Source organism: Carassius carassius, chromosome 16 (assembly GCF_963082965.1).
Source record: "Carassius carassius chromosome 16, fCarCar2.1, whole genome shotgun sequence".
Taxonomy (NCBI): Eukaryota; Metazoa; Chordata; class Actinopteri; order Cypriniformes; family Cyprinidae; genus Carassius; species Carassius carassius.
In genome coordinates, this window is record NC_081770.1 from 9,222,052 (window position 1) to 9,247,262 (window position 25,211).

General features: G+C 37.5%; 4 protein-coding genes across 6 annotated transcripts in view; 1 reads left to right on the forward strand and 3 right to left on the reverse strand.

The window, feature by feature from the left end:
* Nucleotides 1-25,211, reverse strand: part of LOC132160281 (uncharacterized) — a 159,623-nt gene that overhangs the window by 46,315 nt on the left and 88,097 nt on the right. The window lies entirely within an intron of this gene.
* LOC132159251 (uncharacterized) lies at nucleotides 8,295-10,923 on the reverse strand. The gene is made up of 5 exons (XM_059568789.1): nucleotides 10,833-10,923; nucleotides 10,311-10,463; nucleotides 10,119-10,208; nucleotides 9,066-9,376; nucleotides 8,295-8,693 (listed from the first exon to the last, which is right to left on the reverse strand). The coding sequence occupies exons 1-5, from the start codon at nucleotides 10,921-10,923 to the stop codon at nucleotides 8,295-8,297; spliced, it is 1,044 nt and encodes a 347-aa protein (XP_059424772.1).
* Nucleotides 11,873-18,485, reverse strand: LOC132159252 (uncharacterized). Its single transcript, XM_059568790.1, has 5 exons — nucleotides 18,431-18,485; nucleotides 13,889-14,041; nucleotides 13,697-13,786; nucleotides 12,644-12,954; nucleotides 11,873-12,271 (listed from the first exon to the last, which is right to left on the reverse strand). Exons 1-5 carry the CDS (start codon nucleotides 18,483-18,485, stop codon nucleotides 11,873-11,875), a joined length of 1,008 nt encoding a protein of 335 aa, XP_059424773.1.
* Nucleotides 23,498-25,211, forward strand: part of LOC132160293 (CD48 antigen-like) — a 29,844-nt gene continuing 28,130 nt past the window's right edge. For 2 of the 3 annotated variants that reach the window (XM_059570052.1, XM_059570051.1), the window contains exons 1-2: nucleotides 23,498-23,850; nucleotides 24,302-24,637. In XM_059570052.1, coding sequence (XP_059426035.1) covers nucleotides 23,802-23,850; nucleotides 24,302-24,637 — 385 coding nt within the window. In that variant the 5' untranslated portion in view covers nucleotides 23,498-23,801. The remainder of the gene's footprint in view (nucleotides 23,851-24,301; nucleotides 24,638-25,211) is intronic. The other variant, XM_059570053.1, reaches the window with a different exon arrangement.

The window sequence follows — 25,211 nt, forward strand, 5'->3', positions numbered from 1 at the left end:
AAAACAAGGGAGATATCTGATTGGTTGCAGATCATTCCTTGATTAAAAAAAGGCATTTGTGTGTCGAGCCAAGTCAGGGGAGTCTCAAAATTCACACACAAATGCAGTGAAGTTCACAGACCGCAAGCAGTTTGTAAATCAAGATATATGTGTGTGTGCATCAGAAATACATTTCTGAATCTTGTCCTGTGCATTTGTGAATCTTGAGCGCATTTGTAAATGTTGTTTGCATTTCTGAATTGTGTGTGTGTTTCTGAATTTTGTGTGCATTTCTGAATTTTGTATGCTATGTGAATCTTCTGTGCTTTTTAAATATTTTGTGTGCATTTGTGAATTTTGTGCGCATTTGTGTATCCTGTGTGTGTATTTATGAATTATGTCTGTGCATGTATGAATCCTATTTGTGCATATGTGAATGTAGTGTGTGCATTTATCTTTATTGAGACTCATTTGGCTCCATAGATAACTGCTATAACACCAGCATTAAAAACATATTTTATCTGTCATAGTCTCGTCTGGAGAGCTTAGCTCGGCGTAGCCTATGTCATGAAAATAAAATAATAATTTATTTTTGTTCGGGGGCTTGTATAAATATATAGAAATTATAATTATTTCTAAATGTGATGTATATAGGCTACTGAGACTACAAATAGACAGAAACAGAATCGACTGAATAAGCAGGCTATGTTCATACCACTATATTTATGTATGCCATTTTCAATTATGATAAATTAATTCATCATGATCAATGTATGACTTATTATAGTAAAAGTTTGATGCTTTTGGATTTAAATATTTAATAAAGCATGCAAACAAACGGCATCTTTTATCATGTTCGTTTTGTGACCGTGTTAGCTCCAGTGACTTATTTCTTATTCGTTTTCTGATAACTTCTCTTTGTTGGTGTAATGGGGTTGTATGACGTTGTTCCTGAGAGGTGTGTAATGGGCGGGTTTTAGTGACGTGCAGCCTGGCCCGACAGAGGAAACGCAACGCTGTTTTGGCCTCGGTGCTACAGGTCCGAGGCTATTAGATCCGCCTGGCGCGTTTTAAGCACTGGTTAGCACTGGCCCGATAATGGAAAAGTTGCTATTGGGTCAAAGCTCTCTTGGATTGATATAAAACATGGAAATGTATTTTAAAAAGCTATGAAATGCATAGAATTATGTGTACCAGTGATATAAATCGTGAAGCTTTTTAAACTGGTGATACGGATGGTGGTGAATCTGCTGCTCCTGATCTGTAGTTTATATTCTCCAGAGTCTGTGGTTCTGGTGTTCATGATGGTCAGAGATCCAGTCTGATGATCCAGCTTCAGTCTGTCTCTGAATCTCTCTTTACACTGAACATCTAAACAGATCTTACTCTGATCTCCAGTGATTTCGGCGATGAGAGTCTCATTACAATACCACGTCATCACAACATTTGGGGTTTTTGTTACACCAGGATGTAAAGTGACAGGTTCTCCCTCCACTACAGACTTGGTCTTCATTTCATCTTGTCGAGCAGCAGGAACATCTGAAACACAAACCAATATCTGCTGGAGGATCTCTGCTGATGAAAAAAACCTGCATAACCTGAGAGAACTTTAAACATTAATGCAATTGTACAAACCTTTCTTGACTTTGAATCTGACAAGTAACATTTATCCAAGTTTTATATGTACAAAACACATTTTACATACTGATTTTACATTAAATACTCAACTAAGAGAAGCTGACAGCAGTTATTATATGATGAGACACTGTCATTGTTTCAGAGCACAACTGCAAAACTAACTGTTAAAACTTAATTATTTATGTGAATATACAGGTAAGTGGAAAAACATATAAATGATGTATTTAAAACATGTATAATCTCCCTATTAACATTTATTAAATGACTCACCAATATCAGCAAATGTATAGACCGATGTATTGCTACTGCCGCTGCTGATCCGTAGCATATAACCTCCAGAGTCTGTGTTTGTGATGTTCATGATGGTCAGAGATCCAGTCTGATGATCCAGCTTCAGTCTGTTTCTGAATCTCTCGGTGTCATTCTTACACTGAACATCAGTACAGATAAAACTCAGATCTCCAGCGATTGCAGCAATGCGAGAGTTATTAAAATACCATAAGACGACATCTTGTTGGTTTATTTTAACACCAGTGTTTAGAGTGACTGAATCTCCTTCCGTCAGAAATGTTGACCTATCATCTGCAACAACTCCAGATGAACCTGAAGAAGAAATTATCAGACAATCATAAGCCAAACAAAAACATAACAGAAAAATGCAGTGAAATTGTTATATTAATTGTTATTTTTTTCTTAATATATCACTATTTCTGTCACAGTGTCTGGTTTATGTATCTCTGGGTGTCCGCTAGAGGTCTCAATTCCCCATATAGTCACCCCACTACAGGAACTGCATTTCCCACAAGCCTTTGTCTGGACTCATCACTGTCAATTGCACACCTGTTAATTGCACTCAGCTGTTCCCTCTTTTATTGTTTGCACCTGTCTATATATACCCGGTTTGTTTCTGTCACTGTCATGGAGTCCTTGTTTAATGTCACCCTGCTTTTCGTGTTCCCTGGTTTATGTTTCTTGTTTTGGACTGATTACCTGGATTTTGACCTTTGCATGGCTGGATTTATGATTCTGGATTACCCAAATAAACACTGCTATATTATAAACACATAACCTCATTAAATATTGTTGTGGACGAAGTATTAAAATCCTTTACCTAATAATGTATAAAGCACTAATACCACACTGTAAAATACTCTGATACAAGTAAAAGTCCTGCATTGGGGCTATTAGCCCCGCCCGGGCCGTTTTAAGCACTGGCTAGCACTGGCCCAACAATGGAAAAGCTGCTATTGGGTCAAAGCTCTCTTGGATTGATATAAAACATGGAAATGTGTTTTAAAAAGCATTGAAATTCATAGAATTATACTGTGTATACTGTGAATTATACCAGTGATAGAAATGCTGAAGCTCTTTAAACTGGTGATACGGATGTTGGCGAATCTGCTGCTCCTGATCTGTAGTTTATATTCTCCAGAGTCTGTGGTTCTGGTGTTTGTGATGGTCAGAGATCCAGTCTGATGATCCAGCTTCAGTCTTTCTCTGAATCTCTCTTTACACTGAAGATCTGAACAGATCTTACTCTGATCTCCAGTGATTTCGGCGATGAGAGTCTCATTACAATACCACGTCATCACAACATTTGGGGTTTTTGTTACACCAGGATGTAAAGTGACAGGTTCTCCCTCCACTACAGACTTGGTCTTCATTTCATCTCGTCGAGCAGCAGGAACATCTGAAACACAAACCAATATCTGCTGGAGGATCTCTGCTGATGAAAAAAACCTGCATAACCTGAGAGAACTTTAAACATTAATGCAATTGTACAAATCTTTCTTGACTTTGAATCTGACAAGTAACATTTATCCAAGTTTTATATGTACAAAACACATTTTACATACTGATTTTACATTAAATACTCAACTAAGAGAAGCTGACAGCAGTTATTATATGATGAGACACTGTCATTGTTTCAGAGCACAACTGCAAAACTAACTGTTAAAACTTAATTATTTATGTGAATATACAGGTAAGTGGAAAAACATATAAATGATGTATTTAAAACATGTATAATCTCCCTATTAACATTTATTAAATGACTCACCAATATCAGCAAATGTATAGACCGATGTATTAGTGCTGCCGCTGCAGAACCGTAGCATATAACCTCCAGAGTCTGTGTTTGTGATGTTCATGATGGTCAGAGATCCAGTCTGATGATCCAGCTTCAGTCTGTTTCTGAATCTCTCGGTGTCATTCTTACACTGAACATCAGTACAGATAAAACTCAGATCTCCAGCGATTGCAGCAATGCGAGAGTTATTAAAATACCATAAGACGACATCTTGTTGGTTTATTTTAACACCAGTGTTTAGAGTGACTGAATCTCCTTCCATCAGAAATGTTGACCTATCATCTGCAACAACTCCAGATGAACCTGAAGAAGAAATTATCAGACAATCATAAGCCAAACAAAAACATAACAGAAAAATGCAGTGAAATTGTTATATTAATTGTTATTTTTTTCTTAATATATCACTATTTCTGTCACAGTGTCTGGTTTATGTATCTCTGGGTGTCCGCTAGAGGTCTCAATTCCCCATATAGTCACCCCACTACAGGAACTGCATTTCCCACAAGCCTTTGTCTGGACTCATCACTGTCAATTGCACACCTGTTAATTGCACTCAGCTGTTCCCTCTTTTATTGTTTGCACCTGTCTATATATACCCGGTTTGTTTCTGTCACTGTCATGGAGTCCTTGTTTAATGTCACCCTGCTTTTCGTGTTCCCTGGTTTATGTTTCTTGTTTTGGACTGATTACCTGGATTTTGACCTTTGCATGGCTGGATTTATGATTCTGGATTACCCAAATAAACACTGCTATATTATAAACACATAACCTCATTAAATATTGTTGTGGACGAAGTATTAAAATCCTTTACCTAATAATGTATAAAGCACTAATACCACACTGTAAAATACTCTGATACAAGTAAAAGTCCTGCATTGGGGCTATTAGCCCCGCCCGGGCCGTTTTAAGCACTGGCTAGCACTGGCCCAACAATGGAAAAGCTGCTATTGGGTCAAAGCTCTCTTGGATTGATATAAAACATGGAAATGTGTTTTAAAAAGCATTGAAATTCATAGAATTATACTGTGTATACTGTGAATTATACCAGTGATAGAAATGCTGAAGCTCTTTAAACTGGTGATACGGATGTTGGCGAATCTGCTGCTCCTGATCTGTAGTTTATATTCTCCAGAGTCTGTGGTTCTGGTGTTTGTGATGGTCAGAGATCCAGTCTGATGATCCAGCTTCAGTCTTTCTCTGAATCTCTCTTTACACTGAAGATCTGAACAGATCTTACTCTGATCTCCAGTGATTTCGGCGATGAGAGTCTCATTACAATACCACGTCATCACAACATTTGGGGTTTTTGTTACACCAGGATGTAAAGTGACAGGTTCTCCCTCCACTACAGACTTGGTCTTCATTTCATCTCGTCGAGCAGCAGGAACATCTGAAACACAAACCAATATCTGCTGGAGGATCTCTGCTGATGAAAAAAACCTGCATAACCTGAGAGAACTTTAAACATTAATGCAATTGTACAAATCTTTCTTGACTTTGAATCTGACAAGTAACATTTATCCAAGTTTTATATGTACAAAACACATTTTACATACTGATTTTACATTAAATACTCAACTAAGAGAAGCTGACAGCAGTTATTATATGATGAGACACTGTCATTGTTTCAGAGCACAACTGCAAAACTAACTGTTAAAACTTAATTATTTATGTGAATATACAGGTAAGTGGAAAAACATATAAATGATGTATTTAAAACATGTATAATCTCCCTATTAACATTTATTAAATGACTCACCAATATCAGCAAATGTATAGACCGATGTATTAGTGCTGCCGCTGCAGAACCGTAGCATATAACCTCCAGAGTCTGTGTTTGTGATGTTCATGATGGTCAGAGATCCAGTCTGATGATCCAGCTTCAGTCTGTTTCTGAATCTCTCGGTGTCATTCTTACACTGAACATCAGTACAGATAAAACTCAGATCTCCAGCGATTGCAGCAATGCGAGAGTTATTAAAATACCATAAGACGACATCTTGTTGGTTTATTTTAACACCAGTGTTTAGAGTGACTGAATCTCCTTCCATCAGAAATGTTGACCTATCATCTGCAACAACTCCAGATGAACCTGAAGAAGAAATTATCAGACAATCATAAGCCAAACAAAAACATAACAGAAAAATGCAGTGAAATTGTTATATTAATTGTTATTTTTTTCTTAATATATCACTATTTCTGTCACAGTGTCTGGTTTATGTATCTCTGGGTGTCCGCTAGAGGTCTCAATTCCCCATATAGTCACCCCACTACAGGAACTGCATTTCCCACAAGCCTTTGTCTGGACTCATCACTGTCAATTGCACACCTGTTAATTGCACTCAGCTGTTCCCTCTTTTATTGTTTGCACCTGTCTTTATATACCCGATTTGTTTCTGTCACTGTCATGGAGTCCTTGTTTAATGTCACCCTGCTTTTCCTGTTCTCTGGTTTATGTTTCTTGTTTTGGACTGATTACCTGGATTTTGACCTTTGCATGGCTGGATTTATGATTCTGGATTACCCAAATAAACACTGCTATATTATAAACACATAACCTCATTAAATATTGTTGTGGACGAAGTATTAAAATCCTTTACCTAATAATGTATAAAGGACTAATACCACACTGTAAAATACTCTGATACAAGTAAAAGTCCTGCATTGGGGCTATTAGCCCCGCCCGGGCCGTTTTAAGCACTGGCTAGCACTGGCCCAACAATGGAAAAGCTGCTATTGGGTCAAAGCTCTCTTGGATTGATATAAAACATGGAAATGTGTTTTAAAAAGCATTGAAATTCATAGAATTATACTGTGTATACTGTGAATTATACCAGTGATAGAAATGCTGAAGCTCTTTAAACTGGTGATACGGATGTTGGCGAATCTGCTGCTCCTGATCTGTAGTTTATATTCTCCAGAGTCTGTGGTTCTGGTGTTTGTGATGGTCAGAGATCCAGTCTGATGATCCAGCTTCAGTCTGTCTCTGAATCTCTCTTTACACTGAAGATCTGAACAGATCTTACTCTGATCTCCAGTGATTTCGGCGATGAGAGTCTCATTACAATACCACGTCATCACAACATTTGGGGTTTTTGTTACACCAGGATGTAAAGTGACAGGTTCTCCCTCCACTACAGACTTGGTCTTCATTTCATCTCGTCGAGCAGCAGGAACATCTGAAACACAAACCAATATCTGCTGGAGGATCTCTGCTGATGAAAAAAACCTGCATAACCTGAGAGAACTTTAAACATTAATGCAATTGTACAAATCTTTCTTGACTTTGAATCTGACAAGTAACATTTATCCAAGTTTTATATGTACAAAACACATTTTACATACTGATTTTACATTAAATACTCAACTAAGAGAAGCTGACAGCAGTTATTATATGATGAGACACTGTCATTGTTTCAGAGCACAACTGCAAAACTAACTGTTAAAACTTAATTATTTATGTGAATATACAGGTAAGTGGAAAAACATATAAATGATGTATTTAAAACATGTATAATCTCCCTATTAACATTTATTAAATGACTCACCAATAACAGCAAATGTATAGACCGATGTATTGCTGCTGCCGCTGCTGATCCGTAGCATATAACCTCCAGAGTCTGTGTTTGTGATGTTCATGATGGTCAGAGATCCAGTCTGATGATCCAGCTTCAGTCTGTTTCTGAATCTCTCGGTGTCATTCTTACACTGAACATCAGTACAGATAAAACTCAGATCTCCAGCGATTGCAGCAATGCGAGAGTTATTAAAATACCATAAGACGACATCTTGTTGGTTTATTTTAACACCAGTGTTTAGAGTGACTGAATCTCCTTCCGTCAGAAATGTTGACCTATCATCTGCAACAACTCCAGATGAACCTGAAGAAGAAATTATCAGACAATCATAAGCCAAACAAAAACATAACAGAAAAATGCAGTGAAATTGTTATATTAATTGTTATTTTTTTCTTAATATATCACTATTTCTGTCACAGTGTCTGGTTTATGTATCTCTGGGTGTCCGCTAGAGGTCTCAATTCCCCATATAGTCACCCCACTACAGGAACTGCATTTCCCACAAGCCTTTGTCTGGACTCATCACTGTCAATTGCACACCTGTTAATTGCACTCAGCTGTTCCCTCTTTTATTGTTTGCACCTGTCTATATATACCCGGTTTGTTTCTGTCACTGTCATGGAGTCCTTGTTTAATGTCACCCTGCTTTTCGTGTTCCCTGGTTTATGTTTCTTGTTTTGGACTGATTACCTGGATTTTGACCTTTGCATGGCTGGATTTATGATTCTGGATTACCCAAATAAACACTGCTATATTATAAACACATAACCTCATTAAATATTGTTGTGGACGAAGTATTAAAATCCTTTACCTAATAATGTATAAAGCACTAATACCACACTGTAAAATACTCTGATACAAGTAAAAGTCCTGCATTGGGGCTATTAGCCCCGCCCGGGCCGTTTTAAGCACTGGCTAGCACTGGCCCAACAATGGAAAAGCTGCTATTGGGTCAAAGCTCTCTTGGATTGATATAAAACATGGAAATGTGTTTTAAAAAGCATTGAAATTCATAGAATTATACTGTGTATACTGTGAATTATACCAGTGATAGAAATGCTGAAGCTCTTTAAACTGGTGATACGGATGTTGGCGAATCTGCTGCTCCTGATCTGTAGTTTATATTCTCCAGAGTCTGTGGTTCTGGTGTTTGTGATGGTCAGAGATCCAGTCTGATGATCCAGCTTCAGTCTGTCTCTGAATCTCTCTTTACACTGAAGATCTGAACAGATCTTACTCTGATCTCCAGTGATTTCGGCGATGAGAGTCTCATTACAATACCACGTCATCACAACATTTGGGGTTTTTGTTACACCAGGATGTAAAGTGACAGGTTCTCCCTCCACTACAGACTTGGTCTTCATTTCATCTCGTCGAGCAGCAGGAACATCTGAAACACAAACCAATATCTGCTGGAGGATCTCTGCTGATGAAAAAAACCTGCATAACCTGAGAGAACTTTAAACATTAATGCAATTGTACAAATCTTTCTTGACTTTGAATCTGACAAGTAACATTTATCCAAGTTTTATATGTACAAAACACATTTTACATACTGATTTTACATTAAATACTCAACTAAGAGAAGCTGACAGCAGTTATTATATGATGAGACACTGTCATTGTTTCAGAGCACAACTGCAAAACTAACTGTTAAAACTTAATTATTTATGTGAATATACAGGTAAGTGGAAAAACATATAAATGATGTATTTAAAACATGTATAATCTCCCTATTAACATTTATTAAATGACTCACCAATATCAGCAAATGTATAGACCGATGTATTAGTGCTGCCGCTGCAGAACCGTAGCATATAACCTCCAGAGTCTGTGTTTGTGATGTTCATGATGGTCAGAGATCCAGTCTGATGATCCAGCTTCAGTCTGTTTCTGAATCTCTCGGTGTCATTCTTACACTGAACATCAGTACAGATAAAACTCAGATCTCCAGCGATTGCAGCAATGCGAGAGTTATTAAAATACCATAAGACGACATCTTGTTGGTTTATTTTAACACCAGTGTTTAGAGTGACTGAATCTCCTTCCATCAGAAATGTTGACCTATCATCTGCAACAACTCCAGATGAACCTGAAGAAGAAATTATCAGACAATCATAAGCCAAACAAAAACATAACAGAAAAATGCAGTGAAATTGTTATATTAATTGTTATTTTTTTCTTAATATATCACTATTTCTGTCACAGTGTCTGGTTTATGTATCTCTGGGTGTCCGCTAGAGGTCTCAATTCCCCATATAGTCACCCCACTACAGGAACTGCATTTCCCACAAGCCTTTGTCTGGACTCATCACTGTCAATTGCACACCTGTTAATTGCACTCAGCTGTTCCCTCTTTTATTGTTTGCACCTGTCTATATATACCCGGTTTGTTTCTGTCACTGTCATGGAGTCCTTGTTTAATGTCACCCTGCTTTTCGTGTTCCCTGGTTTATGTTTCTTGTTTTGGACTGATTACCTGGATTTTGACCTTTGCATGGCTGGATTTATGATTCTGGATTACCCAAATAAACACTGCTATATTATAAACACATAACCTCATTAAATATTGTTGTGGACGAAGTATTAAAATCCTTTACCTAATAATGTATAAAGCACTAATACCACACTGTAAAATACTCTGATACAAGTAAAAGTCCTGCATTGGGGCTATTAGCCCCGCCCGGGCCGTTTTAAGCACTGGCTAGCACTGGCCCAACAATGGAAAAGCTGCTATTGGGTCAAAGCTCTCTTGGATTGATATAAAACATGGAAATGTGTTTTAAAAAGCATTGAAATTCATAGAATTATACTGTGTATACTGTGAATTATACCAGTGATAGAAATGCTGAAGCTCTTTAAACTGGTGATACGGATGTTGGCGAATCTGCTGCTCCTGATCTGTAGTTTATATTCTCCAGAGTCTGTGGTTCTGGTGTTTGTGATGGTCAGAGATCCAGTCTGATGATCCAGCTTCAGTCTTTCTCTGAATCTCTCTTTACACTGAAGATCTGAACAGATCTTACTCTGATCTCCAGTGATTTCGGCGATGAGAGTCTCATTACAATACCACGTCATCACAACATTTGGGGTTTTTGTTACACCAGGATGTAAAGTGACAGGTTCTCCCTCCACTACAGACTTGGTCTTCATTTCATCTCGTCGAGCAGCAGGAACATCTGAAACACAAACCAATATCTGCTGGAGGATCTCTGCTGATGAAAAAAACCTGCATAACCTGAGAGAACTTTAAACATTAATGCAATTGTACAAATCTTTCTTGACTTTGAATCTGACAAGTAACATTTATCCAAGTTTTATATGTACAAAACACATTTTACATACTGATTTTACATTAAATACTCAACTAAGAGAAGCTGACAGCAGTTATTATATGATGAGACACTGTCATTGTTTCAGAGCACAACTGCAAAACTAACTGTTAAAACTTAATTATTTATGTGAATATACAGGTAAGTGGAAAAACATATAAATGATGTATTTAAAACATGTATAATCTCCCTATTAACATTTATTAAATGACTCACCAATATCAGCAAATGTATAGACCGATGTATTAGTGCTGCCGCTGCAGAACCGTAGCATATAACCTCCAGAGTCTGTGTTTGTGATGTTCATGATGGTCAGAGATCCAGTCTGATGATCCAGCTTCAGTCTGTTTCTGAATCTCTCGGTGTCATTCTTACACTGAACATCAGTACAGATAAAACTCAGATCTCCAGCGATTGCAGCAATGCGAGAGTTATTAAAATACCATAAGACGACATCTTGTTGGTTTATTTTAACACCAGTGTTTAGAGTGACTGAATCTCCTTCCATCAGAAATGTTGACCTATCATCTGCAACAACTCCAGATGAACCTGAAGAAGAAATTATCAGACAATCATAAGCCAAACAAAAACATAACAGAAAAATGCAGTGAAATTGTTATATTAATTGTTATTTTTTTCTTAATATATCACTATTTCTGTCACAGTGTCTGGTTTATGTATCTCTGGGTGTCCGCTAGAGGTCTCAATTCCCCATATAGTCACCCCACTACAGGAACTGCATTTCCCACAAGCCTTTGTCTGGACTCATCACTGTCAATTGCACACCTGTTAATTGCACTCAGCTGTTCCCTCTTTTATTGTTTGCACCTGTCTATATATACCCGGTTTGTTTCTGTCACTGTCATGGAGTCCTTGTTTAATGTCACCCTGCTTTTCGTGTTCCCTGGTTTATGTTTCTTGTTTTGGACTGATTACCTGGATTTTGACCTTTGCATGGCTGGATTTATGATTCTGGATTACCCAAATAAACACTGCTATATTATAAACACATAACCTCATTAAATATTGTTGTGGACGAAGTATTAAAATCCTTTACCTAATAATGTATAAAGGACTAATACCACACTGTAAAATACTCTGATACAAGTAAAAGTCCTGCATTGGGGCTATTAGCCCCGCCCGGGCCGTTTTAAGCACTGGCTAGCACTGGCCCAACAATGGAAAAGCTGCTATTGGGTCAAAGCTCTCTTGGATTGATATAAAACATGGAAATGTGTTTTAAAAAGCATTGAAATTCATAGAATTATACTGTGTATACTGTGAATTATACCAGTGATAGAAATGCTGAAGCTCTTTAAACTGGTGATACGGATGTTGGCGAATCTGCTGCTCCTGATCTGTAGTTTATATTCTCCAGAGTCTGTGGTTCTGGTGTTTGTGATGGTCAGAGATCCAGTCTGATGATCCAGCTTCAGTCTGTCTCTGAATCTCTCTTTACACTGAAGATCTGAACAGATCTTACTCTGATCTCCAGTGATTTCGGCGATGAGAGTCTCATTACAATACCACGTCATCACAACATTTGGGGTTTTTGTTACACCAGGATGTAAAGTGACAGGTTCTCCCTCCACTACAGACTTGGTCTTCATTTCATCTCGTCGAGCAGCAGGAACATCTGAAACACAAACCAATATCTGCTGGAGGATCTCTGCTGATGAAAAAAACCTGCATAACCTGAGAGAACTTTAAACATTAATGCAATTGTACAAATCTTTCTTGACTTTGAATCTGACAAGTAACATTTATCCAAGTTTTATATGTACAAAACACATTTTACATACTGATTTTACAATAAATACTCATCTAAGAGAAGCTGACAGCAGTTATTATATGATGAGACACTGTCATTGTTTCAGAGCACAACTGCAAAACTAACTGTTAAAACTTAATTATTTATGTGAATATACAGGTAAGTGGAAAAACATATAAATGATGTATTTAAAACATGTATAATCTCCCTATTAACATTTATTAAATGACTCACCAATAACAGCAAATGTATAGACCGATGTATTAGTGCTGCCGCTGCAGACCTGTAGCATATAACCTCCAGAGTCTGTGTTTGTGATGTTCATGATGGTCAGAGATCCAGTCTGATGATCCAGCTTCAGTCTGTTTCTGAATCTCTCGGTGTCATTCTTACACTGAACATCAGTACAGATAAAACTCAGATCTCCAGCGATTGCAGCAATGCGAGAGTTATTAAAATACCATAAGACGACATCTTGTTGGTTTATTTTAACACCAGTGTTTAGAGTGACTGAATCTCCTTCCGTCAGAAATGTTGACCTATCATCTGCAACAACTCCAGATGAACCTGAAGAAGAAATTATCAGACAATCATAAGCCAAACAAAAACATAACAGAAAAATGCAGTGAAATTGTTATATTAATTGTTATTTTTTTCTTAATATATCACTATTTCTGTCACAGTGTCTGGTTTATGTATCTCTGGGTGTCCGCTAGAGGTCTCAATTCCCCATATAGTCACCCCACTACAGGAACTGCATTTCCCACAAGCCTTTGTCTGGACTCATCACTGTCAATTGCACACCTGTTAATTGCACTCAGCTGTTCCCTCTTTTATTGTTTGCACCTGTCTTTATATACCCGATTTGTTTCTGTCACTGTCATGGAGTCCTTGTTTAATGTCACCCTGCTTTTCGTGTTCCCTGGTTTATGTTTCTTGTTTTGGACTGATTACCTGGATTTTGACCTTTGCATGGCTGGATTTATGATTCTGGATTACCCAAATAAACACTGCTATATTATAAACACATAACCTCATTAAATATTGTTGTGGACGAAGTATTAAAATCCTTTACCTAATAATGTATAAAGGACTAATACCACACTGTAAAATACTCTGATACAAGTAAAAGTCCTGCATTGGGGCTATTAGCCCCGCCCGGGCCGTTTTAAGCACTGGCTAGCACTGGCCCAACAATGGAAAAGCTGCTATTGGGTCAAAGCTCTCTTGGATTTATATAAAACATGGAAATGTGTTTTAAAAAGCATTGAAATTCATAGAATTATACTGTGTATACTGTGAATTATACCAGTGATAGAAATGCTGAAGCTCTTTAAACTGGTGATACGGATGTTGGCGAATCTGCTGCTCCTGATCTGTAGTTTATATTCTCCAGAGTCTGTGGTTCTGGTGTTTGTGATGGTCAGAGATCCAGTCTGATGATCCAGCTTCAGTCTGTCTCTGAATCTCTCTTTACACTGAAGATCTGAACAGATCTTACTCTGATCTCCAGTGATTTCGGCGATGAGAGTCTCATTACAATACCACGTCATCACAACATTTGGGGTTTTTGTTACACCAGGATGTAAAGTGACAGGTTCTCCCTCCACTACAGACTTGGTCTTCATTTCATCTTGTCGAGCAGCAGGAACATCTGAAACACAAACCAATATCTGCTGGAGGATCTCTGCTGATGAAAAAAACCTGCATAACCTGAGAGAACTTTAAACATGAATGCAATTGTACAAATCTTTCTTGACTTTGAATCTGACAAATAACATTTATCCAAGTTTTACACTTACAAAGCACATTTTACATACTGATTTTACATTAAATACTCAAATAAGAGAAGCTGACAGCAGTTATTATATGATGAGACACTGTCATTGTTTCAGAGCACAACTGCAAAACTAACTGTTAAAACTTAATTATTTATGTGAATATACAGGTAAGTGGAAAAACATATAAATGATGTATTTAAAACATGTATAATCTCCCTATTAACATTTATTAAATGACTCACCAATATCAGCAAATGTATAGACCGATGTATTAGTGCTGCCGCTGCAGAACCGTAGCATATAAAGTCCAGAGTCTGTGTTTGTGATGTTCATGATGGTCAGAGATCCAGTCTGATGATCCAGCTTCAGTCTGTTTCTGAATCTCTCGGTGTCATTCTTACACTGAACATCAGTACAGATAAAACTCAGATCTCCAGCGATTGCAGCAATGCGAGAGTTATTAAAATACCATAAGACAACATCTTGTTGGTTTATTTTAACACCAGTGTTTAGAGTGACTGAATCTCCTTCCGTCAGAAATGTTGACCTATCATCTGCAACAACTCCAGATGAACCTGAAGAAGAAATTATCAGACAATCATAAGCCAAACAAAAACACAAAAGAAAAATGCAGTGAAATATTTTTTCTACATAAATAAATATTTTAATATATATTTCTATAACACACATCATTCAACACATACTGATTAATATTTTATCCTCTTTCTCTATACATACATTTGTGAATTCATGGAACCAACTATTTTCTTGTCTTCATAATGAATATTACACTTATTACACACTCATTCAGTAAAACCAATGAGATGTTCCTTTGCAGGCCACTCTCAAGTGCTACTGGTGTGTGTTATACACACACTTCACACACTTAAAAAACAGAAGTTTCAAAGGGCAGGACTTAAGAAAAGGACAGAATGAGAAATATGAGCCAGTCTATCAAAAGTCTGATTTGAAAAGCTGAGAGCAGGCATCTGCAGAGGAGTGAATTAAGAGCAGTCAAGATGGACAGATCTCACTTGTAGACCATCAGCCACAGGCTACAAGTGAGCATCGTGTGATAAAGGTGGACCGCACAATTGACACTTCATTCAGTTTTAGTTTAATGAAGATTTGTGTTTGTTTGTTTGTTTGCTTTATTAGAAATACAACAACAATCACCTATACAGAGATCACACCATCAGGGCGTATTCTAACATAATTAATGTGCTTAAAATATACATAATCAAATCGTTTATAAAAGATCAACACTGTTTTAATAACATCAGTCTGCACAAAGTTATGCTTAGATTGTAACTGTTCATCTAAGCACAGAATTGTATCAATTGTGTTGTGCTTTTTAATGGTTTCAGCTATTGATTTATTGAGGTATTGTTATGAGCCAACAGCCTTTTACATTCTTCTGTTTTGCCTTTAATTTATAACTTTTCTAAAAGGGAAATATGTGGTATTGGCATAATAATAATTTTCATCTTTATTTGACCCTCTAACTTTAGCACTCACTGTTCTAATTTTATTCTTAAAAAAAACATTTCTAACTACCTTTCTAATCTTTTTGTATTCTTTCTATTTTCTTTTCATTTATTATACAATTATATTTACAAAAAAACTCTAACACTAGCGTGCTCTATTCTTTTTCTATTCTATGTTTTCTTTTTATTTATTATATTATTTAAAAGCCCATGCTTCATGTACTGTGTTAAATTAACTGAGACTTGTTATAGCACTTATATATCATTGATCTTTTTGTTGTTTTTGATTGCTTCCATTGTCCTCATTTGTAAGTCGATTTGGATGAAAGTGTCTGCTAAATTACTTAATGTAAATGTAAATTTGGTGAAGGCCACAGAAACCTTGCTCATCACTTCCTCAAAATTTGCTGTAAAGCTTAGAAACAAAGAACCATAAGACCCTCATTACTAGGGTCATTGATAATTTTCAAACAATGTTTCTCTTCTTTACAAATGTACATGTACAAAAAAAGTGCATGTACAATAGCCTACGTGAACATAGTTTAACTTCCTCTGAAAAAAATATGTTTATTATTACCATTATCATCATCATCATCATCATTATCCACATATATGAGAATATGGATTTGCCTGTGATGACCATCATTATAAAGTAGGATATGGGTACCAAATTAATTCTAGATGACTTAAAATGTAGTCTAAATATTTGTATTAATTAATAGCTAAATGTTTCATAAAATCCATCAAATTAAAAATTCTTGAGGGATTTATTTGGACTGTATCACCACTACCTCTGCCAACAACACAATTTATAAATTAGATCCACAAGTGCAAATTGTGTGTATTGTGTTTTTATTTTCTTGTAATTTATAATCATTTATTCACATAATCAATTTATAATCATTAGCTAGTCATATGATTTGTTATTAATTGTTATTTACTTCTTCGTTTATCACTATTTAATCATTTATTGTTTATTCATTTATTGTGAAGCAGTTGTGGTATAACAGTAAAGGCTGAATTTGTGCTGGTCAGATGAAGTTTTGAACACTGAGACATACACAAGATGTTCAATAAACAATGATGGCACTTTTAACAATCATCGCTTCGTCTCCTGCTTCTGCTCTTCTCTGGCTTTTCTCGGTGACTGACAGAAGATTGTTTAACACTTGTTTTTGGGTATTTCTGGATACCAGACAAGACTTTCTGTTTACAGGGATTGGATATTAACAGCGCTGCTGGCTAGTTGATATGTTACTCAACAAACTGATATTTTCTGATGGGATCTGGCATCCCGGGCTGGATCGTAATATTATCTGACGTGGGTCTAACCAAAAAACTATAATCTGCCCTGACCCAGTGTTTTAGCATTCTTTGGCATTTGTATCCAGGTTGTGTGAAGTGTTTAGCTGTTACAGTGGTGTGCTACATGCAACTAATCAGTTCTAAGAAGCTTCTCAAGACTAAAGACAACGGAAGTTTTCTCCTTTTGGCATTATAAAAATCGTGACGCAGTTAAAAATGCAATAATATAACAAAATTCACTTGACCCGAGCACAAACCGGGACCCCATTTTCGATATTTTTACTAGTTTCCGTGTGACTTGAATGAAACTGAAACTAACATTTGTAAGTGCGACACGCATCACTGGCCTATCCCATTATAGCAAATAAATATCTACAAATTTAATCAAAACACGCCGCGAACAAAACACAAAAACATAAAAAAAAATGATTATGAAGTAATTTTAGGTGGAAAAGGATTTAGCATTTAAATGTCTTACCATAGTAGGACAAAATCGACAGGCAAATTAATAGATTTTTCATTTTCAAAACTAAAATAATAATAAAAAGTATGTTGATTTTATCAAAATAAATGCTGAGTTCCCTTTGCTGTAACGAAGAACCTTTACATAGTCAAGGTCATAATGGAGAAAATGCTGCTTCTTTTTCTTTTTTCTGTTCAATGGCCGTTCACATTACGCCCAGCTAACAAAAAAGGTCCCCAGGACGTCCCCTAAATGGCCTCTGCGAACGTCCCCCGGACGTCAGCGTGTAGGGTCCGCTTTACGTCGAGTGGACGTTCGCGAAGACATCCCCCGGACATTCATGGGGACGTTCACAGGACATGCAGCGGCAATTCGGGACGTTCAGGGGACTTATTCTTTAAATCCTCTGAATGTCATTATATAGTACTTTTAGGCGAATCAAAGACAACAGACACGCTGTATGAAGTAGAATAAGTTTATTTTAACTGAACAATTGTAAAATTGCAGTGCTCTTTTCGCGTGTGCGTGTGTGTGTGTGTGTGTGTTTTGGTGGATGGTGTGTCCGCTTGTCTCTGGTTGTCAGCTGTGGTTAGTCGATGGCAATTCTTCCCATTGTCTTCTAACCTTAAACAACAAAATGAACACATTCAGTGGTGTTATGCTTTTATCAGAGGCGGACAGAGTACACAGTTTCATTACTTGAGTAAAAGTAAAGATACCCCTTGCTAAACTTTACTCAAGTAAAAGTAAAAGTACTACAGTCAGATGTCTACTTAAGTAAAAGTACTGAAGTATTTGTTTTTAAAAGTACTTGAGTATCAAGAGTACATTTTCTAAATATTGCATTACTACTGCCACAGTGCTTACATTTATGTACAGAAACGTCCTACATTGAGTTAGCAGTCTTAAATGCAATAACTAAAATAATTTATTTCCTAAATAATTTTTCTTTTTGGCTAACCAACAGTTTAATACGTAAATGAAAATAATTCATTTATTTCTCTTACCTGTGTTATTTTCCACTTTTTTCTTCATGTTTTCCTTCATGCATCCATCACTCATTCTTGTAAAACTCCTGGGATGTAACCTTATTTTCTTCATTCGTGCATAAACCTAATTGTATCATATGTTCAATTATATTATTGAAGGGTATCATGATTTTGATATTTAAATGCTGAAAACAGACTCCTGATTTAATGATATTTTTCATTACAGAAGTTCCGATTTTCTTTTTCCAGAAATGAAAATTATTAATTTAACATTAACTTTATTTGACAAAGTATTCAAATCTATACAGTAAAAAAAGTAATAATATCAATCTGCAAATCAAAAAAAAAAAAAAAAAAAATATGTATATATATATATATATATATATATATATATATATATATTTCTTTAATATATAGGCTATATAATTTCTTTCTTTCCTTCTTTCTTTCTTTCTTTCTTTCTTTTGCATTTTGTATTCTGTTATTATTACAGTTTTTTTTTTTTTTTAGATTTTGCTTTAGGGAATGATACCCTTTAAAATCCAATATGGGATTATATTTTAGTTTGTCAACTCTCTTTGTCTGAGTTGCAATGTTTCAGGTCCAGTGTTGGGAAGGTTACTTTGGAAATGTAATAAGTTACAGATTACAAATTACCTTATTTAAAATGTAATGTGTAGTGTAACTGTTTCAGTTCCATTTGATTACTTTTTTTGATTACTTTTCAAAATTTATATTGTTTTCAAATTTCGATTATTTTGAATCATTTAAAGCAGGCAGGGTTAATGTTACAGTGGTACTCAACACTGATTACTCTCAGACTTTCAGAATCCTTCTTCACTTGATTTAAGATTATAATAATTTAATTGTAAAGTACAGCCACCTCAAACTAGGACTTTAGCAGCTCTTTTTACTTTGCAATCTTGGTTAAATACAGATTTAAAATAATACGATTTAGCTATCATACTGTTTTTGAAATCAAATCTTTGCATAGCTATGACAGGAAACACTGGCATCTAACAATGCCTTGGAAAAAAAGGCAGTTAATCTAAAAAAAAAAAAAAAAAAATCATATACATAAACCAAAATAGGAAATAAAACAGTCATGGAATAAGCATGTGTCATATTCTGTGTCAACTCCTGAAACATTGGTGTCTCATATTTTAAATATGTATATGTGAGAAAATATTAAAATGTAACTCCCTTTGTAATCATTAATATTTTGATATACTCTTCACTGTAATTTAATTACACTTTTTTCAGTAACTGTAACAGATTACAGCTACATTTATTTTGCAATTAAATTACGTAATTTAGTTACATGTAACTATACTGCCCAACACTGGTCAGGTCTGAAGATAAAGGACTGGATTTTTCAAGTGTTGGAATGGAAATGCAGATGATGGAGGAAACAGGGACGTTCACAGTCTCGGACGAATGTCCTCCAAACGTCCTCCAGCGAATGTCAAAAAGAGGACCAAATACGGACGTCCTCAACGTCTGTCCGCGACCGCGGACGTACTGCGGCCCTAAGCGGACGTTTGCCCCCTGTTTGCTGGGCGCCACCTACTGTTTATCTTGCGCACATAGGAGATGAATATGTAAGCTCTAAAAATGTTCAAACCACCTTATATATCTGACTTTCACTCAAACCCTTCCCCAGAAGGCCCACAACGCTCACTGGCCTGTTCTTTATATTGCTGAAAAGACTCTTACACTGATCTTTAATATTCACTATACATGTAAAAAGCACATGCTCAGCTGTTTTAAAAACATCACATTCATCACACACACCATTTTCATGCTTCCCCTTTGATGCAAGTGTTGAGTTTAGTCCTCCTTAGCTCCAGGTTGTTGAGAGTGCACCAGACAGCCAGCTCTTTAACCTAGGGCTGGGCGATATATCTAACATATGATCATGCGCATCTAATCAGTAAAGCTGCTTCTGTGATCACCGCTAAAATCGCCATCACCTGCTTATAATTGGAGTGGCATTTAATAGACAGAGCCGTAGATCGCTGACAAGCCACGCCATATCGCGTTCATTATCGCAGATGAATCGCCTTCGATAATGAACGCGATATGGCGTGGCTTGTCAGCGATCTACGGCTCTGTCTATTAAATGCCACTCCAAGGTGATTGCGATTTTAGCGGTGATCACAGAAGCAGCTTTACTGATTAGATGCGCATGATCATATGTTAGATATATTGCCCAGCCCTACTTTAACCTCCTGTCTGTAAGCTGACTCATCAGTCACCGTCCTTAATGAGTCTGATGACTGTGGTGTTGTCTACGAACTTCAAGTGCTTAACAGAGGGGTCCTTAGAAAGTGCAGTCATTCTTGTAGTAATATTCATGAAAAAAAAACAGTTTGCAATGTTCTTAAGCCAAGAGAAATCTTGTCTTAATATCCTAATATATTTTCAATGTTTCAGGGTAATGTATTCCATTAATATCATTAATTGTCACAGTCTTCTGTGAGTGTTGTGTTTGTTTGGTGCCATGTGCTCTCTCCTGTCTTTTTCTGACCCTGCCCACCTTGTCACCTCAGTATTATTTAGTTGCTACACCTGTGTTTCTCTCTTGCTCAATCACACACACACACAGAGCTGTTGCTAATTGTCATGGAATATATATTCTCGTCTCACACACCACTCTGTCTGGCTGTATTATTTGTTGTTTGTGTATGCTGTGGAAGCTGATTTTGTGTTCTTGTGTCGGCTGCATCCACTCTTGTTCCCGGTGTTTTGTTTCTGTTTTGTTTTCTCTTATGTCTACCGCGCCGTACGGAGAGGACCTGCCTTATGGTGTGCTTCTGAGGAGGCCTAGCCAAGCCCTTCAGGTCCCTTTTGCCATTCTGCCCCCCCCCGAAGGAGACTCTGGAGGACTATATCAACCTGGTTTTGCAGGTGAGTGACTCGGCTGTCAGTATGGGGATGCCTACCCAGGATGTTCCCTGTGAGGCGGAGGGGTTTGCTTCCAGCTTCCACGAAGCAGCAGCAGTGGCCACTCATGAGTCCCCCGAGGTGGCGGTGGCTGTTCAGGATTCCCCCAAGGTGACGGTGGCCTCTCAGAGAGCTCCAGAGGCAGCGGCGCCATCCGCCCACAGTTCCCCCGAGGCGGCGGCGTACACTCACAGTTGTTCCGAGGCGGCGGCAGCGGCAACGGCAGCGTCCGCCCACAGTTCCCCCCAGTCGGTAGCTGCGTCTCCTTGGCCCGGGCTATGCACTCTAGGGGAGCGTGGTCAGTCATGAGGGTGAAGTGGCGGCCGAGGAGGTAATACCTGAGCTCCAGGACTGCCCACTTGACAGTCAACGCTCCCCTGTCCACCGTGGCGTACCGTTGTTCCGCAGGGGTCAGCTTTCAGCTTATAAATATCATCCGGTGTCTGATGCGTCCGTCTGAAGCAGGAAGGGGCAGTTGAAATCGGGGGCTTGGAGGACCGTCTCCGTCATGAGGGCTGCCGTCGTGAGACTGGGGGGAGAACAGATCCGGAAACTGACTGGTGTAGGGCCCCTGCCAAGTGGCTAAGGGTTTGTAGGCAGCTGTGAGGACCAGCACCAGGATGTGGTCTCCTCACTGGAACTCCCGTGGTTTGCACAGCAATGGTAACCCACTGCGCAGGCACTTCTCAGGTGTCGCCGTGCACACAGGTGATGGACAGCTTTGTTTTGGCTTCTGCCCGCGGGGGTAGGACTGATGTTTTGACCAGACTGACATCACTGCCAGAGTCCAGAAGGATGAGTAACGGGCGGCCGTTTACGTTCAAAAGTTGGGCATTGCTGATTGGAGATAGCCCCATCCGGCCCAGGAACTCCTTCCTCGAACATCTGTAAATACATTGTTACATCATCGTGCACTGTCATCCTGGGTAATAGTTGCGTTGCCTGGATGCGGGGGTCAGGTAGCGAGTTCGTGGGGCAGTGGCGAGACGGAGCGCGGCCAGCTCACGTTCGGTTTCCCCTTGCCGGGAGGCCATGTGCCACAGGTGCCACAGGTGCAGGTGTGCCTGCTCAGTTTCCAGGGCGATGCTGACGAGAGCTCGGGACACGTGTCACAATATATTCTCCCTAGACACCTGTAGTGAATTATTATTGTAATGTCCACCCACATAATATAAATTAATGTTTACAGTAATAAAGTATAAGATGATGATTATTAACTAAAGTTGTTGGCATTGGTTTTGTAGATGTGCTATCATTTGCCTTGAATTAATTACTTGGCAGCTTCAACATTCATCTTGTAAGGTCACATCCTGATAATTTCCACTCTCTTCAAGACTCTTTAACCTTCAGCGGCTCAACACCATACGTATTCATAAATCAGGTACAGCTTGACCTAATTTTTACATGCAATTTTATTACAGATAACATCTTGTTCAAACCCTTGCATGTCTCGATAGTTTCATTATCACTTTTAATCTACATCTACCTTCCATCAAATCACTGACCCCTCTGCCAATTTCATTTAGAAACCTCAAATCTTTCTCCTTCTCTTCTTTCTTCAGTGGTTTCGTCCTTGTTTCACCTCTGCAAGTAATTCAGAATGCAGCAGCGTGTCTTGACGTGTCAAGACAGCCCTTGTCAGAATGTTTTTCATCTCTCAAGTTTCAAGAAACAACTGAAAACTCTCATCCATGAGCATCTAAAAAAACAATAATAAACTGAAGACCTGTATAACGGCAACTTCTCGTGTTATGTTTTCCTGACAAATGAATAAATGTAATGTAAATGAATCTTGTTTGACTTTCATACATCCTTTTTGATTGACTGATTTATTACTTTAGTTTATTCTAAAGCAGTTTTATCTAGAGAGGAAATCAAACTCTAAAGTTCATAGCAGCAGAACTGGAAAAAAAACTTTTCACCTGCAAACTAAGCACACATCTAACCAACGGCCACGTACTGTACGAGAAGAAAAACAAGCACAGGAGGTTTCAGTATGAGTCAGTATCCGCTGCTAGAATAACACCTCAGTAAAACTGCCGACTTTCTTGTTTTATTGTTCTATATACACAATAACTGATATATAGGTAAGTTTTTTTAATTATAACACTATTTTAAAGTCAGTAAGATCCATGTCACCATGTAACTCAAGGAAACTGACATAACATACCACTCTTCTGTTAATATGAGTAATAATTAATATAATCAGACAACTATACCTTTCAGACATTATCAAAGTTAAATGATAAAGATCAAGATTGTTTTTCACTGACAGGAAGAGTTCAGGTCTATAAGTAGTCTACAGGACAGAAGACCATCTACATGTAACTGTGTAACATACACACAGAGAAAGTGCAAGTGAAGTAGGGGGTTCAAAACCTGTTGTGGGAGGACTGTTTTCAACAGATGGTCTTATTAGATCAGACACTGAACAACTGAAGAAATGTTTTACATGTTTGTTTTGTTCTGGCTGTGCTGGTGGACTCTGATCAGTAAGTTATTTATGCTTTTTTAACATGTTGCAGTACTGCTACCTATCAGATTAGATTGTTTTCACTTTGCTTTTATTTTAGATCAAATCAGACAACTAAGATACTGTGAGATCTTTCATTTTATTTTTTATTTTTTTAATTGTAATTTAAATTGTAATAATGCCTGGGAAAGTCATGAAAAGTATTACACTGTTAAAAGTAATGTCTTTAAAAAAAATAAAAAAATAAATAAAAAACACACAGAAAAGTGACTTCTGCATTGAGCCACCTTCATATCTCAAGCCATACAAGCCAAAACAGACACATGGAAATCCAGCCCAGCTAACTCTCAAAATGATCATGAAAATCACAAATTCATTGGTCAAAATTGGTTCAAACTGCAGTCGATTTCATGCTTTGCAAACCTTCCGGAGCCTTGACCTGTCTAAAACATGTTTTGTTTGTCCTGAAGAAGTTTTTGTTGCTCTGACAGATGAAATACAGTCAGTGTCAGTGATAGAGGGAAATTCTGTCCTTTTACCCATGGATGTTACTGAAATACAAGACGACGACAATATACTGTGGAAATTTGGAGCTGGACGTATTCTCATAGCTAAAATCAACAGACATAAGAGAATGTTTTCCACATTTGATGGTCCTGACGGGAGATTCAGAGACAGACTGAAGGTGGATCAACAAACTGGGTCTCTAATCATTACAAACATCACAACTCAACACGCTGGAGATTATCAACTACAGATAATTGGTGCAAAATGGTCATCAAAAACATTCAGTGTTTCTGTCTATGGTGAGTAGAAATTAAATTCACATATTCTGGTTTCTTAATAATTAATTCATTAATAGTGTATATTATTTTGGACTGTTCTCAGAGGTCCATAAAGTTATCAAGATGTTTATATCAAAAACATCATAATTTTAAAGTAATAGGATATTTTCTGTTCTGTTTTGACCCCCTCATCACCCACTGCTATGATTGGCTCACAGTTGTGTATATTTGACATCTTACATAGATGGACACATAAATACTCAGTACATATTAAATGATCTGTAATAACAGACAAATCTATAGTGAACACGTAAATAAAAACAGTTACTGACACTTGTGTGATGTGACATTACTTTTGGATCCAATTGCGTCGTCTTTTAGTTTCAGTCTTTCTGAATATCCTGTGTCGAATTGTGTCTTGTTTGCAAATGAATACATGGTAATGAAGAGAACAAAGGACAGTGTTCTTACTGAAATGGTCTGGGACTTCATTAAAAATAAAGTTCATGCACTCTTTCCTATCCCTGAGATCAGAAGGAAGGCGATAAAAAATTGTGTTTTTCCACAACTAGGCACTGCACAGCATCCTGTATTC

Coding starts and splice junctions, on each gene's coding strand:
- LOC132159252 (XM_059568790.1), bottom strand. CDS start 18,485: ATGAGTGATGGATGCATGAAGGAAAACATGAAGAAAAAAGTGGAAAAT. Junction 13,787..13,888: donor CGAAATCACTGGAGATCAGA/GTAAGATCTGTT, acceptor CCAGAACCACAG/ACTCTGGAGAATATAAACTA. Junction 12,955..13,696: donor CTTCAGCATTTCTATCACTG/GTATAATTCACA, acceptor TTTCTTCTTCAG/GTTCATCTGGAGTTGTTGCA.
- LOC132159251 (XM_059568789.1), bottom strand. CDS start 10,923: ATGAACATCACAAACACAGACTCTGGAGGTTATATGCTACGGTTCTGC. Junction 10,464..10,832: donor CTATACATTTGCTGATATTG/GTGAGTCATTTA, acceptor TTTGTGTTTCAG/ATGTTCCTGCTGCTCGACGA. Junction 9,377..10,118: donor CTTCAGCATTTCTATCACTG/GTATAATTCACA, acceptor TTTCTTCTTCAG/GTTCATCTGGAGTTGTTGCA.